Raw genomic sequence first — 19167 nt, forward strand, 5'->3', positions numbered from 1 at the left:
TTTCGTTTGCCCTTTATACGTAGGGTATTCGGTTTCAAAAATACAGGTAGGGTACAGAATGAAAATTAAGAACCAAAATTTATCAGTTTTCGTTTGAACTCTGCAAATCGTTGATATCATTTTTATCAATCCATAGGTCATCAGGTTGTCCTTGTAATTGAAAATTCAACCTATTTTTATTTCTCGAATCTCTTAGGTACTGTAATTGTTGTACTGTAGTTGTCGTTTGGACAACTTGTGCAGCACTGCACTTTTTGAATTTCGACTCATCAAAATTGATCCTAGTATGTAAACGTTCCTACTCCTACATGATAAGGATGGCGAATACCGGGGAGAGGAAATGTGTGATAAGTTTTTTATTTTCATTTCGTTATCAAGTCATTACTGTCACTACAAGCATGCAAGTGAAGATGAAGCGGCTTACTATCGTTTTTGCCAATATCAATTGCAAACATGAATAAATTATGTTCGTGTAAGTACAGGAAATTAAATTTGAGAACAATATTTTTTATAAATTACGAAAAGAATTAAGATTATTTTTTAGTAAGATTATTTAAAGTAAAATTATTATGCCGACTGTACTATTGCATCTATACAGTTTAATAAGGCAATGAATGAAATATAGGGGCATTCAGTCGCGAAACAATCTGGATGCCAGTAGTCAGTGTATTATGCTGTGTTGTGTAGTGCACACTGCTCACGATGTTAGTGTATGGCTTGGTGGTGGCTGCGCTTCTCCTGTGCGTTGTCCATGTGTTGATCAACTACAGCAAGAAGGCGCGCATGATGCGCAAGATCCCGGGCCCTAAGGAGACCTTCCTCATCGGAAATGCCCTGGACATTATCGTTTCGCCAGGTGATTTTTTTACATTGTATTGTATTTGTATTGATTTGTGATGTTTTGTAAAAAATAATACTATTCCAAACTAATTTGCTAGTACTGTGAAATCCAGGAAATCAAAATCTATTCAAATTTGAAACTTGTTCCCCAGAAACTTTGTTTTAATAAAAAACGTTTATACTTAAAATAAATATTCACTAAATCATATGCACGATCCAGACTCTGTTGGTCAATACAGCAATTCGGATATAAAATGATACAAAATCATATCATCTTTCTTATCAAGGTATTGAGATGAAATCGATTATGTGAGTTTTTTAAATGTAACACCTAATTCCAAAAATTCGGACGTAAGCCAGACCGTTCTAGTCAAACCCATCCATAGTGAGAGTACTAATGTCTGTGTATTATGCTATGTCTCAAAATATAAAGCTACATTAGGACCGTCCTAGGGTTACAGAACGTGCGTTTGCGTGGCCTCCTTCACCATTGCCGTGCAATTCGACATTGTAAAACTACTGAAAGTTTATTAGTTCATTGTTTATATTTTCATAATCAGGAAATTTAATAAAATAAAGGTACGCATTTAAAATTTATTATATTTTTTATTACACTAGATTTTCTTATTGCAGTGGAATTATTTGCATTGGGCAGAAAGTACGCGAATACCTGGAAAAACCTGTATAGATTCTGGGCTTACCCCTTGTCGGCAGTCAACATTTATAATCCAGAGGATATTGAGGTATTTTTATTTTCTTTTCTACAATAAACTGATTTGTTTAGAGACTGATGGATGCTGATTTCAAAGTTATTTTGGAAGGTGTGTCGTGCATAGTCATGCACTTAGGTACTCTGTTGACAGAAGTTAATTTTATTCTAGTAAATTATGGATAACCTTCTTCAACCTAATCATATCCTTGCTGGATATTAATTTTTTTTTCTGTCATTCATATCATAAAATGGAGTTGAAAGTATTAAACTTTCAACTCATAGCGGAGAACAAGTTATATTTTGTAGATGTAGAGCAACTACAAACAATTTACATAATTATGCTTTTTAGCATCAAGTGCAAATTAAACAGCCTAAACATTAGCAAGCTACAGCGAAACGCAATGGTAATGTTTTATGTTATACGAGTAGGCATGTCATGTATGATCTACACTCGAGTCCGAGTTTTTTTCATCATGGCAGCCGGTTTTGCAAGGACGTGAACCATCTCTGGCATCTCTATATCGATAGATTCGTGCAGACTGACAATATGTTTTGTTTATGTGCTCTAAATAATCAGGAAAGAGATAATAAAGGTCAACAAACATATTTAAATTTACAACTTAACTGGGCAGGTTCAATGTTTTGGTTTTTGATAAAAAAGTAATATGATAAATTATTTACTTCAGCGTAATTCATATAACAGTTTTTGAATTTCCCTTATTAGTAAGTTGGATATATATGAAGGTAGGATATACACAGACCATTTAGATATACTTTCAAAGCTAATTTATATAATTGTCGGTATTCTACATTTCTATAAGAAAACGTTAATAATAACGAAAATAATAAGAACAATTGCTGCAATACTATGGCATTATTTATGAATTAATGAAGCTTTCCAAATTTCAGGTCATCATATCGACAATGAAGTATAATGAAAAAAGTCAAGTGTATTCTTTTCTAAAGCCATGGCTCCAAGACGGCTTACTTTTAAGTCACGGTATGTATTAACATCAACAGATATCTGGTTTATAAAGCAACTGTATATAATGAGTAAACTAACTTTGGTACCAGGTGTAATTTGATATCAATTATGTGATTTATTCGATTATGGTGATTTGGACATCTTGAAGCTGTAACTGTGATCGTCCGTAGGACATCATCCTCATCATAATTTTTTGCACACATTATGTGCCAGATAACTAACAGAACACATTTACTTTTCGGATGAAACTCGTAAATTTGATAAAACCTGTTAATGACTATATCCTAATACAGGTTATAGGATTTGTCTTATAAAATCATATACCAATGTGATGTGATGTACCCAAAGTTTACGACTTAATGCATTTATTATTACTCGTAATCTAATGGACGTACGTTACAAGAAGTTAGGTCTCCCTTCCGGGTTAGATAACACAGTGATAACATGGACACATCTCATATGTACTCTCAGACGTAGTGGTATAGTGCCTTGTAAAAAAATTGCCTGTGTTTCAATGGGGGTCTTAAATACACGCATACCAAATTTCATCAAAATTTCGGTCAAGCGATTTTGCTGTGAAAGCGGAACAGACAGATAGCCAGACGGAGAGATTTTTGCGTTTATAATATTAGTATATATATAGATATTATATATAGATAGCATAGATTGCAAGGTAACTAACAAATATGATCTAGTTTTGAACTGAATTTCTAAGATTTCTTTGTCCTTCAGCTTAGGTCTTAGGTTATGGCCTAAAACAAACCTTTGATCGAACACTAAGAATTGTGTGTAAGTAAGTAAATATTTAGAAATGTGCTTAAACTGGTAGCATTAACTTTAATTTATTCAAAAGTAAACCTAACCCCATTAGATTTGTCATGTTATCTTATTCTATTGTTTACCTTTAAAGCAGTAAACTTCCACGCAATATGTATTCATTTATAAAATATACTTTTATTAACATTTGGATGCAATTCTTAAATCCCAAATCTATTCAATGGATTTTCAGTATTATCTTGTTAAGATTTATTAACGATTAGTTTTTGCCCGCGTTTTCTTAAAAGATAGTGTAAAAGTCTGGCTAAATTTCAAAATTAGCCCCCTAATGTCGAATCATAAACACTTACTTATTTAAAAATTTATGTTCATAAATCAAGTCTAGAAACATTGTAATTGTGTTGCTTACAAAATAATTTTAATTTCCAGGAGCAAAATGGCAACAACGTCGCAAAATCCTGACTCCGGCGTTTCACTTCAACATCTTGCGGGAGTTCTACGTGGTGCTGGAGGAGAACAGCGACCGGCTGGTGAGCAGGCTGGAGCGGCATGTTGGAGAGGAGCTGGACGTGGTTCCGGTCATGTCGGAGTTCACGCTCAACTCCATTTGCGGTCAGTTTAATAAAGATTTGCGATCAGTTTAGTAAACCTAATTTTAGAATGAACGCTTGAAAAATCGACAACAGTAAATGTAATATTCGTATGAAATATGCATCTCTTTTTAGTAGCGCATGAAAACAAGATTAGACTCTACGTACATTATTTAAAAAAAATACAGAAATAAATGGCTAATCTTATATATCTATTTTTGAAAATAAATTTGAATTTGTATTCAAAAACTGATTCATGTTTTCACGCACTAAGTATACTTAAAGATGTATAAATACAAAGTTCATATTTGTTTGTTATGATCACGAGTACAAGCTTGATAACAAACAAGTGCGTTGTATGAAGTTACGGTATATTATCTTCATAGGCATATTTCAGGGTGGTTGCAATGTACACGCAACGACTTTCTTTTTACAAATGGCCATTATACCATTTCACACACACAGCTGATAACATTTCAATATGTCCAGTACATTTCTCTCTTATCCTCGCATGTTAGGTACGTCCGGAATTATGACGCCTCAAAGCCGTTTCGCGTTTACAATTATCATAAAATGTTAAACATTTGACTATGAATTTACAACTTCAAGGAATCAGTCCAGCACAGATATATAAGTAAATATATTAACAAATAATTATGATTATTACGTACGCCTGAAAAATCTAAGTGCTGACCAATGTGTAAACTAATGTGTTCAAAAGAAGTTAATTGAGAATTAAGTTCAAGTTTAGGTATGCACGAAACTAAATGGACAATGAAAACGAAACTGTATGCAATAAAATAAAACCCAGCTTGATGAAATGATTTTGGAATAGTGAGAAATCTTTTACTTATGTGAATATTTGTTTCATATAGGTACACTGGTCGTTGTACATAATGATTTAGCAACTAATACTATTTGTAAGGAAGGTGCCAGTACAGCGTGAAACAGTTTCGTAATAACGTCCGTTTGTTTTTGCGTTAATTGTATCGTGTCCGATGGATTTGTGTAATATTACATACATTACTTACACACTGTACAGTACACTAACTACAAATAATTTAATTTTTATTTCCTGAAATTAATGTGCAATGTGTGAAAACATTATTCAGCTTTTTTGACAAATTTAGTTGAAATTTTGGTAGGTAACAACATATTTTTTTCTTTTTCTGTTTGGTCTATGGTAAACTTATTTAAGTTGTGAATTGTGAAATTAAGTTCTAGTAGTACAGGGTGTAACTATAGAACCTGAATTGCTTATTTTAAATCGACAGTTTTGGATATTGTTTACTATTTTACTGTTACAGAAACTGCAATGGGAACTCAGCTTAGTGAAGAAACCAGTCTATCGGCAAAACGTTACAAAGGAGCCATACTCGCTCTAGTAACAGTCGTTTTTGAAAGATTCATCAAAATGCCTTATTACTTTGATACAATCTTTAACCTATCGCCTTTAGGAAAACAGCAGCAAAAGTACATCGATACCATTCGTGATTTCACTAAAAAAGTTATCCATAGTAGAAAGTTGTATTGGGAAAAAAACAAATTCGATATAAATAATTTCACTGAAGAAGGATCTCAGGATTTATTTATGAATAAAAGAAGAAAGAAAACAGCCATGTTGGATTTACTCATAGCAGCCGAAAAAGAGGGCTTGATTGATGAAACTGGGATTCAAGAAGAGGTAGACACTTTTATGTTTGAGGTAAGAATCCGTCATAAATAACTAAGGTACCTAATAGATTATTTCATTTAGGTAGTAAGTAGCACATAAAACATGGTACAATCAAAGTATATACTTAAATAATTTTAGTTAGTTTAATTATATAGATGTAGGTCTACACATTATTTGTAATCCAAAGATATGCATGCTTAATAAGGCTTAACACAAAACTTAAGATCAATTAAATGATATGGTAACAAAATAACCTTTAAATAAGTAGTGACAAACAATACCTATAAAGATTTATTAAAAAAGTACTTCATTGGAAAAAACTTACTTATCGTTTATGAGCAATTATGTGCTGTCGAAATGTATTTTTTCGAAAAGAATAATAATTCATTCGAAGTACCTACACTTTACAAGTTGTATACTCGAATTGAATTTATGATTCAAACCGTAACTAGCATTATTAATTCTGATAGGATAGCTAGGATTGACTGTTCTGTTCTCATAAGAAATATCGAATACGAGTATAACTGGATTCTTGATACAGAACAAGAGTATACAAAGAATCTTGATTTGGTCGTTTGGTACAATCATGGAATTAGTATGTACTCCGTACAACGTACCTACTAATCCATGGATACAATATGTTATCAAGAAAAATATTGAGACGGACTCTTAAATCCTGATACAGTTTTTGCCTCCAAAAATATACAGGCGCGAAACCGGCGTCGAACCGGCGTAAATAATATTTACAAGTCCAAGAACAAAACGCGGACCAAGGACTACACAGGACTACTATTGCACTTGGCTTCGGAGAGCCTGAGAGTCACTGAGAGTGAATAATAGACATGTATATAAGAGTCAAAAATTTGATATTTGAGAAACACTTCAATTATGGACTTTTTCAATGTAACAAAAGCTAGCCATAAATTGAACGGCTAAGTTTAAAACAAGTGTCCTAGATGGATGATGTAAGGCTGTGTTTAATTTGACGTGTTATGTCCAGGGTCACGACACCACCGCGTCTGGCTTGACATTTTGTCTGATGCTGCTTGCAAACAATAAGGATAAACAGGTCAGTTATTATTGCATATCAACATATTCAAGTGTGTACATACGTCTGTATTAATTACAAACTTTAAAGCAAGAATTTATCTGTAACATGAACAAATTTGTTAATTGGTTATTTTGATAAATTGGTTTTATTTCGTCGTAAGTCTAAATGAATATGTCTGTAACTAATTTACATAAATTATCTAGATGATATTTCCATGATGCCCGATAGTTTTATATTCTATGCTGTTGATTTTTTCAGGACAAAATCGTACAAGAACTACACGAAATATTCGGCCAGTCCCTTCGCTCTGCGACTATCGACGACCTATCCAAAATGAAGTACCTGGAATGCTGCATCAAGGAGTCCTTGCGTCTGTACCCTCCAGTGCATTTCATTAGTCGGAACTTAAATGAAACAGTCCAATTAAGTAAGTGCATGAAATTATACGACCCGCAGCGCATTCCAATTAAAGACAGATTTAATTATATTTTGACATGTCGTAGTACAGAAAACAAAATTTTTGAGAATGGCTGCGATTTTACATTTTTTTCCGCCTGCCGAAGTGCAGAAAGTGGGAATATTATTTCAATAAATTTTATCGGAGTAATTTTGTTTTAGTAATAGCTCATTTAGTATACTCAAATTTTACTTTGCTGAAGCTTTTTGTTCTAAAGTAGATTGTGACGTGTTTCCATCAACAGGTTGTTCATTGAAACTATTGCTAGTGTTAGCATCACCTATAGTTTGGTAACTATGCTGTTTGATATCTATTTATTCTTATGTTTTTTGGACTTAGGTTGTCTTAAATTCGATTTTATTTTTTATTTTCAGGTAACTACACAGTTCCGCCAGGAACACTATGCCACATCCACGTGTACGATCTCCATCGGCGTGGAGACTTGTACAAAGATCCCGAGAAGTTCGACCCTGACCGCTTCTCACCAGAGAACTGCATCGGCCGACATCCCTACGCTTACATACCCTTCAGTGCAGGCCCCAGGAATTGCATAGGTAGGCAATTTTTATTTCACAGGAATGGTGAACGAATAACAACGAAATTTTATTCAATAGAAATATGTAAATGAATTTTGGAATTTCACTGTTTAAGTGCCTATAGATAAAAGAAAAAAATGCAAGAGGTGCAGCTACTACACAAAATGGTCAGACTCTTCTATCTCGTATTTAGCAACCACCCATTAGAAAGGAAAGAGAAAAATCATTTTATGGTTTAGTCTTCAAGATTAATTTAATCCTTCTGTACATTTTAGGAGAATTCGCCTAATTAAGGAATATATTATGATTTTTTAAATAAAAAAATATGCTTTCCGCTATGTCCTTGAAATGTAAGTCCATGTCACTTTCACCTTATAAAAATGAGTATTTCTCATCTCCTGATATAAGATACAAAACATGTACAGTCAACACTACATCAAGTTACCCTGCATGAACCTCTATGGCGCGGTAATAGCGGCGAGTTTGCAATGAATGTGGATAGGTTGATGTGCTGTTGACTGTAGGTATGGACAAAAATAAGGAAAAAATTGTATGGAAATTGAATGACTATATGTATGATTATAAATAATACGGGAAAACCAACTAAAATAGGATTTTAAGTAACTACTGATTATTTTTTTAGCAAAGAATAAGGACTTGCGAAGTCTTCTATACGAAGCATCACATTGGTGCCCCATCTTGTGTCCAATAGTGATAAATGTACCGTGACAATAGCATAAAATTCATGAGTTTTTTCCGTCGGCTATTTTGGGAGTTATGGGCTGTGTTTTAGGTAGAGCATATATATATATATATATATATTGATATATCAGACAATTAATTAGATAAACGTTCTATAGATATAGAGTTATTATCGTTTTGTATAGGCTGACTCTATTACATTGCTCAGGGATTATGTTTCTGATTGTTTTTTTTTTTAGTTTTAATTTTAATTTTTATTCAATAAAAAGTAAATGGATAAAATTGACTAACTAGTAACTAAGCGGTAATTAGTACATACAATAGGAAGAAGCAGATCAAGGAAATAAATGTATAGAGGGCGGAGTGCATTAGATACTTTTAATTAAAGACAATGAGGGCTGACAATGACGCGTCAATCTGCAGGTTTATAGGTAGTAGTTGACACGCAATGATCAAATTGAGCACAAAAAATGGAAGTATTATGATGCGATCATGTTGACTGAATGATATGGATGTTATATTTCTTCTATATATAACTCATTTTGGACCTCGTAGCTAGGTACTTATTGTTTGTTCATTAGATAAATAATGTTGAGTTTTGAGACGCTTCTATATTTGTATAATTAAAATGTAAAAACTTTGCCCATTGCAAAAGCAAAGCACCTCGGCTGTTTGAATTTTTAACTCGTCCATTATTTCTGTGTACGAACTCTAAAATTAAAGTAGTGACTAACATAACATAATTTACTCAATATAATTGATTAAAAATATAATTTCAGGTCAAAAATTCGCCATGCTCGAAATGAAATTAGTCGTGTCTGCACTTTTACGGGAATATCAGCTATATCCCGTGACGACACCTGCCGACATCAAGATCTCAGCAGACCTCGTGTTGAGGAACTCAGGGCCAGTTTCAGTAAGATTCGAAAAAAGAAGTAAAAACAATAATTATTTGTTGTAATATTTAGAGTGAGTTTCACCAGTAAACTTTGACGCTAACTTTAACCTGCGCGTCACCACCACCCCGCCGCGCCACGTCGTCGTTCACATAAAATTACGTTTTTCTGTACAGGTTAAGTTAATGTCTAAGTTGACTTGAGCAATGCACCCTTAGTTTTGTATAAAACTAGCTAGAACAGAAATGGAAGGGAAATTATGTAAAGAAAAGTAGAACTTATGTGCAATTTTGTTAAACTTTAGAGACCACATGATGCCTATACTGTATTTAATTAGATGACAGATAATTAGAGACATGTACTTGAGTACTTTTCATGTCAAGTTTCAAAATGACTGCGAACAATTTAATCAGAAAGGCATAATGATAATTTTTTTTCAAAAGGAAATCTTTTTTTTATGGCCATCAAGCTGAATTTTGGTATTTTGTATTATATTAAACTCGTTCTAATGAAGTATTTTTTTATCAAGCTCTAAGTTTTAGTTTGCGATTTATTAAAGAATTCTAAGCGCAAAATAAAATGTGTTCAAAATCGAAAAAAGATGTGTAATCGTAAATATACAAATAAAATTTTAGTAAATAATATAAAAAAACAATTAAAAATGTGACTAATTATTTATTATTTCCTTATCATTATTATAAATAACGTCTTTACATTATCAAATTAATAGCGTTATATCTATCCGTTTTTTTGATGTCGGTGGAACTTCAAACCAGCAATAGCAGGCACCCGGTTGAGGGATCCCTACATGGGTCTTTTATTATATTCATATTTTCTTATATTCTATATCTTTATTATATTTAATTAGCAGCCCTTGCCGGCTTCGCTCGGATAAAAACAATAAATTATACACCTTCTACTGAACCTTCCACAGAAATAACATTGTCTATTGGTGAAAACCGCATGAAAATCCGTGCAGTAGATTTTGAGTTTCGAGTCAGACGCGGCAGACGACTTTGTTTTATGATATGTAAGGATTTTTATTTATGTACTTATTTTCGTATAGTAAAGTTACTTATCTTCAATAGTCTATATACCGTTATAACGGTGGATTGCATTGCATATTTGAAAGAGGTAAACTTGTGGTAAGTAATCATACCTACCAGCTAAATAAACTAACTCTTTGAGGTTAGTGTGGTTATAATTAACATCAAAAATTTAGACCATTGAAATAACAAAATAACACGAAATTACGGGAAAAGTGTAATTAAAAAATTGATTTAAAGATAAATATTGTTTAATGGCAAATGTTTTATATATTCCCAAATTGCAAATACGAACACCGCATTTTGGTGAAAAAGCTCGAGTACTCATCGAAAGCCCGCCTCACTCCGATATCTGCTCATCAATCGTCAGCAAAATCGAAGTTTCATTTACTTTCCTATTACCTAAAATATATACTTATAGTATAGTGATAGAAGTATATCATCAATCAATACATATAATAAAATTGAGGAAAGGCCAAATTTGTACATTGGATATTTTTTAAAATTCTTCATGGAATATACTTAGTTACTGATATAGATGACGAAAATATAGTTTTGGAAATTTTTGTCTGTCTGTCTGTCTGTCTGAACGCGCATCACTTGCAATCTACTGAACCGGTTTGCTTGAAATTTGGTATGTACCTTATATATCGGGTTAACATCTTAGATACATTTCATCCCGATAAATGGTCAGGTTCCCGTAGGATAATTGAAAAACTAATTATAAATAAAAATGCCTCAGGACCCGGGTTAACACCTTATAGAGATTTCATCCCGGAAAACGAGGAGGGTCCTATAGGAAAATTAGATACAATTCATCCCGGTAAATGGTCAGGTTCCCGTAGGATAATTGAAAAACTAATTATTAATCAAAAATTCCTCGGAATCCCGGGTTAACATCTTATAGACATTTCATCCCGGATAATGAGGGGGATCCTGTAGGAAAATTAAAATAACAATCCACGGAGCCGATTTACTTTAAATGTTTGTAGAAAGGTGTAAACAGAATATAAACAAATTATTTTTATCGATTAAAGTCTGATATATAGATATAATGGGCGCAGTATGTATCAATATATCAGTATAAAACTCTTGACTGACTGACTGACAGACAACGTACACCCGAAACTGCTGGGCGGGAAGCTGAAATTTGGCATGTAGGTGAGTGTAGATGAGCACTAAGAGAGGATTTTTGGAAATTCTACTCCGAAGGGGGCGAAAGGGGTGAAAAACTGGAAATATGAAAGTTCTACACCGTTGAAGTTAGTGACTTGAAAATTTGGATTTTGGATGTTACAACAAATTATTGAATACGTGCTTCAGATTTTTCTGAAAATTAACCCTAAACCCCTTTATAAGGGGGGGTGAAAGATTGTATGGGACTTAATACAATTTTCAAGATATAAAGCTGAAAATTGGCACACTTAGGTACTTTTTGTAGTAAATACAAAAAAATTTTAATTTACGTTTGTGGTTAATAAAAAACCGAGACGTAAAACGTTATGAAAAATGGGACTACACGCGTTGCAGAAAGCAGGAATGGGAGTAGGAGCGGGAAATGGAAAGGAGACACGTAGTGGGAAACAGGACGGGACACACTGCAAAAAACATGATGGCACAATATGTAGGAAACGGTACGGGATATCTACTTTACATTACATAGCAGGAAGCAGGATTGGACAAGTTTACGGGACGAGACACGCAGCGGGAAACAGAAAACTGAACTAAAGATGAGAAAAATGCGAATTTGACTCATATATGTTTACTAGTCTTACGCGATAAAAAAATTGCTGAGATTTTGCTATGAAATCCACGCGGGCGAAGTCGCGGGCCAAAGCTAATTTTCTAATAAAGCTTTAGCATCAATTCAAAATTATCTGATGATGTATAAACCGTTGAAGGAAATGGACATATCGGATCAAAGTCCAACGTGCACATGCAATTGTGTGTCTGTCCGTCCAAAGTTCGTTTAGAAGAAACGTGTCTGCTGCTACAATATTTTATTATTGATAATACCAGACGCGACGCTGATTAAAGTGTGATCTTTATATTTATGCACATTGAGATCGAGACGCCATTGAGTGGTAAATGGATACGCACGAGCGCCGACTGAGTCAGATGCAGTAATTCTATGCGTGTGTGAGTGTTTAATATATAACCAATTTCCCCAAGCTTGGGCGAACAGTGTCATGTAAGCCGCTGGACAGTGAAGTCGACGGTATCTATTCAGTATGTTGTTATATGTTTTGGTCGCTTTTGCACTATTTTTGTGCATCGTGCACTATCTTATCAATGAAAATGAAAATGCGCAAATTATCAAGAAAATACCTGGGCCAAAGGATGTTTTCTTAATTGGGAATGCATTAGAAGCTATGGTTAATCCTGGTAATTACTGATATTTATTTTTGGTTGTCATTTTCAACATTAATAATTTTTCATGTTTTAACGTATAGTGCGAAAATTTTAGTGGAACTCTTCGCACTGAGGAGGAAATTCGCACAGAAACATAATGGAATTTACAGATTTTGGTCATATCCTCGATCTGTGGTTAACATATATACACCAGAAGATATTGAAGTAAGTACTTATATTCGTGTAAACATTATTAGTCTTTATCAATTTTTACAAACAAAACAATAATTTATCAATATATTTACCTCCTTCGCCTAAATCGATCTAAAATGTTTAAGTTTATATAGAACCCTGTGCAATTTTGTTAAAACATCCATCTCTAGTTGTATTTCAAGTTGACACGAAAATTCCTTTTGAATCAATATTGATGAATGTACGTATAGCTGAATTCTATGTTCGGTTTTACCGGAAATAGCAATAACAAGAAAGCTATTAAGTATTCTGTATGGATTTATTCTGTAGTTCACACTTTTCGAAAAATGAGCAGTATTTAATAGGGTATTTATTACAGTTATCTGAGAAACCGGCTAACCACAAATTTCTTAATTATATATAGAAATCAATATCACCAACAATATTTCGTGTGTGTATAAGTAGGTGTGAAATACGTGGTTGGATAATTAAACTATATTTGAAATTCACCATAATGTTTACTCATTGGATGTCCAGTTAATTCAGTTATTCATCTTTATATTTACAGGCAGTGATATCTTCACCTAAACATAACATGAAGGGCCCGATGTATAGTTTCCTCAAACCTTGGCTTTGGGATGGTTTACTTCTGAGCTCTGGTATGTACCTACTATTTAAATATATGCAAGACTCATTTACGCCATTTTAATATTCACACTGCGGGCTACCTTATGAATGGATAAAGAGTATGAGCCATGATGCCACGCGGGCCCAATTACACTGATACCAGTAATAGAAATACAATACATTCGAAAAGAAGAAGGGATCGTTACTGGTCCTCTCAAACTTTTTCATAACTCGACATAAAAGATCAAAAATTCAGTTCAATCAAGAACTGAAATTAGCAATCTAAAAAATGTAAACTGTTTTGTACCTAAGTAAATAATCTGGACAATAACATGAAAACATAAGTATAAATACCTACATGCACAAATGTAAACACTATCTAGATGTAGGTATACTTTATATAGTACCTATACGAAATTACGAATCTATTTACAGTTTAAAAATAACATGTTGTCGATGTCTTATCTATTCGATGCATTACGCAGACGTTAAACAAAAACACACCTAAAAACATTTTGTGAGTACAAAAAACTTGATTTGCATTCGTGTTTGAAAGAGCTAGGTGTAGGTACTTTATAAACATTTTTATTATAATAGTTATATGTTTATTATTTTTATAGAGTACTAATATTGACCAAATTTGTGTACGACTGACAGGCAGAAAACAGAGATCTATGTAATAACATTATACTATCTATATGTACCTGTTTTTACAAATAAACGATTTGATTGATTTATTTATCAGTTCACATTTCTGTATAATCCACATTTTACATTAATTAATCAACTAGTTTTTGCCCTTTGTTATGTCTGTTTGCTAATAAAATATTTGTATCAATATCTAGGGTTCTAAGCAACGTATTACGATGAAACCTATATCAAATTTTAAGTTAGACCATTTGCTATACAACTGTGAAAACGCATCAAATTCTATCCATTAGTTTTTGCGTGATGCGCAAACAAAAATGCAGAGAATTAGACAGACAGACAAAAATTCTAAAAAAATAATAATTAATATAATAATAATTTTGGCTTCTATTAATAAAGATCTCCAATATATATATTTTTAATATCTCCTATGTACAGACATAGCTCACTTAGATTTATTATATGTAGGGATGGATGTTTTAAGATGTTTATAAGTGCTGTCTTAACTGAATAATTTTCAGGGTTAAAATGGCATCAACGAAGAAAAATTCTAACGCCAGCTTTCCATTTCAACATTCTGCGACAGTTTCTAACTATTATGGAAGAAAATTGTAGCAGGATGCTTAACGCCTTGGAGGCCACTGAAGGAAAGGCCACTGACGTTATATCGCTTTTGTCTGAGTATACACTTAATTCTATATGTGGTAAGTGATGATACACATGTAGTAAAATAGGTACACGTTGTGCAGGTTCGAGTCTAGCTCAAGTTATCATATTAAAGAAACGACTGTGCTCTGGCTAACCTTGCGGACCGTCTTTACATTAATTACTAGAACAATGACACTGTCCATATGATAAATCCTCAGACGGTTTCGATGCCGTTCATCAGCTATTCTATTTAACAAGATTTTAATTTATTCCAACCAGGATCTTATGCGTCTATTAAACATATATATTATATTATAAAAAATATCCATTGTATTTTGAATAACAAAAAAATATATATTTAGTTGAAACATGATACACGTGAAGATTCATAGGTTACGATTGTCTCGTTTATAACTGAACCGAATAAATCCTGATCCTGATTTATTTCTAGAAACTGCAATGGGTACACAGCTTTCCAAAGGAGATACCAGTGCTGCTCGTTGTTACAAAGATTCAATTTATAAACTAGGAAAACTGCTCATACAAAGGATCAGTAGAATATATTATAATTTCGATCTCATTTACAACCTATCTTCTTTGGGACGGGAACAAAAGGAATGTTTAGACACGGTTCGCAACTTTACAGAAAAAGTAATAGAAGATAGGAAAAGATACATAAAAGACCATGAAGGTACGGACAGTGAAGAAGTAAAGGCGGAAGATGATACTTTTATGACTAAAAAAAAGAAAAAGGTCGCCATGCTTGATTTGTTGATATTAGCGAAAAAAGACGGTCATATTGATGATGTTGGTATACAGGAAGAAGTGGAAACTTTTATGTTTGAGGTCAGTTCAATGCTTTTTGTATTATATATTTTTATAAAGGATATGATTGTATTTCTTTAACCATTTTTGGCAACTTGTTAAACAACTGTGCTTCTTGACAGTTTTGCCAGTGCTAGTTCGGCATACCTGTAATTTAATATCATAATCCATCTTGTTACTCTTTAATATGTAAAAAAGAATGTGTCGTACCTCTAAGAGCACCCATGAGAGATAAGAGCTTTGCACGTACTTTTTGAAGGCGTGGTTTCCACGGAAGATGAAAGTCATGTATCAAGCCGAGATATTTTTCTGAATATATAATGTGCTCGTTATTAATATTGAATGGGGAACATCATTTATTTTCTTATTTTTTGAACCAATTAAATGAAGTTTGTTTTGGCCACGTTAATAGCAAGTAGATTGGATATTAACCAATTATGTAGTATATTTAAATCTTCTTGTGCGACGTTTAATTACGGTATCAACATCAAACACAAGAGTCATCACAAGAGCAAACAATGTTACATCTCCTTTCAATTTTAGATTATTGACGCTATTTATATATATAGAAAATAATAAGGGGCCAAGAATGGACCCCAGTAGTATTCCACAAGAAATCATTTCTGGAAAACATTCTCCTTCTTCCTCATTTTGACTATTTGAAATCGGTTATTAAGGTATGAAGAAAACATATGCAGGGCCTTGTCTTTAATTCCAATAGTCACAAGTTTTTGTAATAAAATTCGTTCACTTATTGTGTCAAAAGCCATTTTTAGTAATAAGTCGGTACCAAGTTAAATATTTACATAAAATGCCTATATAATCAACTACATAACCCGTTACTCCTGTACTTGGCAGCGATTTCCATTCAAGAAGTTGGTGGACATGCCTTATTTTGTTATTTCATGACTTTTTGGAAAAAAAATATACGTTTAAGGTTTAATGACTTAATGTAAGTTTTCGCCAACAGGGTCATGACACAACAGCTGGTGGTTTGACCTTCACCTTGCTATTACTAGCTGAGCATAAGCAGATTCAGGTAAATGGTCTCTCTTAGTTTGCTCGAGATTTGTTCAGTTGTACAGTTCATGCAGCGTAGCACGTATACTACATACAACAAACTTTACGAATATGGTCACAGCCAGCCCTATGGTCGCAGTTGTACATTTACGATAAATCTTTGAGATTTTACGGGAGCCGTACAAAAAAAATAAAACCGGATCACATATAGATGACTCGTGCGTCTGTCTGTCCGTCCGTCGGTCACAGACATTTCCGAATCTATCTTCAATCGAGTTGATTTATCTGCACGCAAGTTCAACTCGCGACTACAACTGGTTTTTAAAGCATGGCATGATAATATCAGTATATCAGGTTCATTATAATATCTATATATTGCTAGTTACAATATATATTGCAATGCATACACTGAAAATATGCTAATGCTAAGGGCATTTATAGGAACACCCGGCAGTTAAAAGCAAAGGAATATTGATTTTGTATTTCTTTAGGACAAAGTGTACAAGGAGCAGGAAGTGATATTCGAAGGTTCACAGCGCCCTTCGGAAATTGAAGACTTGTCTAAGATGAAGTACCTTGAGTGTGTCATCAAAGAGAGTCTCCGACTCTATCCTCCCGTGCCGGTGATTAGCCGCACCATAGGGGAAACTCTCAAACTGAGTAAGTAATATGATTTTTTACCTGGTGAAACGTTATCTGAAGACCAAACTATGACTATACATATACTAGACTAAAAATAAGTACTTCACAATTTGTAGGTATTTATTTTTTGTGATTTTGTGCATTAAAGTTTTAAAATAAATAAAACAAAATGTAGTGATACATTAGATTTGGCGAACGTTGCCAATTGAGCAAGTGATGAAAGCACAAATTAGAGAAATATGAAAACTTATGTGAGTTGTTTTGTTTTCATATCACCGATTTTTATGTGGTTTTAACAGCAATAATCATGGCGAAAGATACAGAAATGTTTCGTATACATACGAAACTTCGGACTAATTCTTGTAAAAAATAGGCTAATACAGTTCCATGAATAGAGAAAGGCGAGTTCCTTATGCGAGTAACTTATGCGAAAATTTGCCATAATTTCAATTGATTTGCTGCTGATAAAATGGTCTACATCAAGCGAAACATTTTCCCTCAGGCAATTACACAATCCCCAAAGGCACGATGTGCAACATCCACATCTACGACCTGCACCGACGCGAGGTCCTCTTCAATGACCCACTGAGGTTCGACCCTGACCGGTTCCTGCCAGAAAACAGCGTGGGCCGCCATCCCTACGCCTACATCCCCTTCAGTGCTGGCCCCAGAAATTGCATAGGTAACTGTAGCACACGTGTGTTTCTATCTATCGTGGTCTCACTGACCTAGATCCAACAAACTACGAATGTTTTGTTTATTCAATGTACTGTTAAAATGGTTGAGGTACATTAACAGAAACCGAAATTATTATTTTTTGTCCTGTGCTTCCAAATACAAAAAAGTTTTAATCCTACGATAGTTCTTCTAAGCTCTCATAGTAGTAGTGCATTTTGTGCAGGTTACGTTTTCAGAATACTTACACTGACTTGAATTTTATGAATTTTATTTTATTTATTTTTGTTAAATCAATGTCGTTTTTTTTAAATATTTCAACTGTAGTTTGAGATATAGTGAAATTTTGTGTTTTATGTTTCAAAGATTTAATTATACCAGATAGTTGCACATTTATGGGAGTCCCACCGCTGGTATCACTGAAAATCAGCATTATGGGCCCGCGTCATGGCACATGCTGAGCACCTTTTTGTAACCAAATTTTTCATATTGAACATTTCGTCTTAAATGTACTTATTTTTACGCTACAAATAAATGACTTTTTTCTTCTACCTTGTGCTTAATTTGTATTCCGAATTCCAGGACAAAAATTCGCGATGATAGAAATGAAATCAGCGTTATCAGGGATCCTGCGAAGGTTCGAGCTGGAACCAGTGACTCGGCAGGCGGACGTGGTGATTCCTGCCGACCTGGTGTTGAGGACCACTCAACCCGTGTACATCAACTTTAAGAAACGACATACTTCTTTATAATTATAGATAGACGACCTTGCGAACCTCCGTGACGTCACGCCCGTCCGCTATCTGGAGGTCCTGGGTTCGAATCCCAGCGCGGGCAAATGTCCACAGATATTTGTCTACGGCTCTGAGTGTATTGTGACCATTTCTGTGTTTTTGTCAGTTGCAATTGCGATATATCGCATTTATATGCATATATATTTATATATATAACTATAGCTTAGCGTGGGCCGTTAAATATTGTTGTGGCCGTTGAAAGAAAGAAAACCTTATTCCGAATTGGAAAAGGATATTATTAAGATATTATTAGATGAATGAAATAAAGTGAAAATTAAGTTTTGTCAATTTGTGTGTTTAGTATGTAATTTTAAGAGTAAGATAATAATAAATAACCTAGTTATAAATTGTATCTTCTACTAGTGCCCCTTCCCGACTCCCCTTGGGTAAAACCATAATAAAATATACCTACACCTAAACTTTCCTCAGGATCAATTTACTATGGTGAGAATTTTGAGTATATCGCGTACGTAGATA

At 33.7% G+C, this 19167-nt stretch overlaps 2 protein-coding genes across 4 annotated transcripts; both read left to right on the forward strand.

Moving 5' to 3' along the window:
- Positions 1-414: 414 nt before the first annotated feature.
- On the forward strand, positions 415-9883 carry LOC128677081 (cytochrome P450 4C1-like). The gene is made up of 9 exons (XM_053757678.2): positions 415-856; positions 1474-1583; positions 2462-2552; positions 3744-3926; positions 5212-5609; positions 6580-6648; positions 6889-7057; positions 7462-7641; positions 9105-9883. Exons 1-9 carry the CDS (start codon positions 703-705, stop codon positions 9284-9286), a joined length of 1536 nt encoding a protein of 511 aa, XP_053613653.1. The 5' UTR covers positions 415-702; the 3' UTR covers positions 9287-9883.
- A 2451-nt stretch (positions 9884-12334) lies between these two features.
- On the forward strand, positions 12335-19037 carry LOC128677094 (cytochrome P450 4C1-like). Of its 3 annotated transcripts, none has more exons than XM_053757718.1 (9): positions 12335-12652; positions 12735-12844; positions 13380-13470; positions 14608-14790; positions 15381-15580; positions 16530-16598; positions 17071-17239; positions 17724-17903; positions 18479-19037. In XM_053757718.1, the coding sequence occupies exons 1-9, from the start codon at positions 12499-12501 to the stop codon at positions 18646-18648; spliced, it is 1326 nt and encodes a 441-aa protein (XP_053613693.1). In that variant the 5' UTR covers positions 12335-12498; the 3' UTR covers positions 18649-19037. The 3 variants fall into 3 exon arrangements, with proteins under 3 accessions (XP_053613693.1, XP_053613686.1, XP_053613678.1); XM_053757711.1 differs by having other exon boundaries at positions 12342-12652; positions 15186-15580; XM_053757703.1 differs by having other exon boundaries at positions 12384-12406; positions 12721-12844; positions 15186-15580.
- The last annotated feature ends 130 nt before the right edge of the window (positions 19038-19167 follow it).

This window comes from Plodia interpunctella, chromosome 2 (assembly GCF_027563975.2).
Source record: "Plodia interpunctella isolate USDA-ARS_2022_Savannah chromosome 2, ilPloInte3.2, whole genome shotgun sequence".
In the NCBI taxonomy this organism is placed as follows: Eukaryota; Metazoa; Arthropoda; class Insecta; order Lepidoptera; family Pyralidae; genus Plodia; species Plodia interpunctella.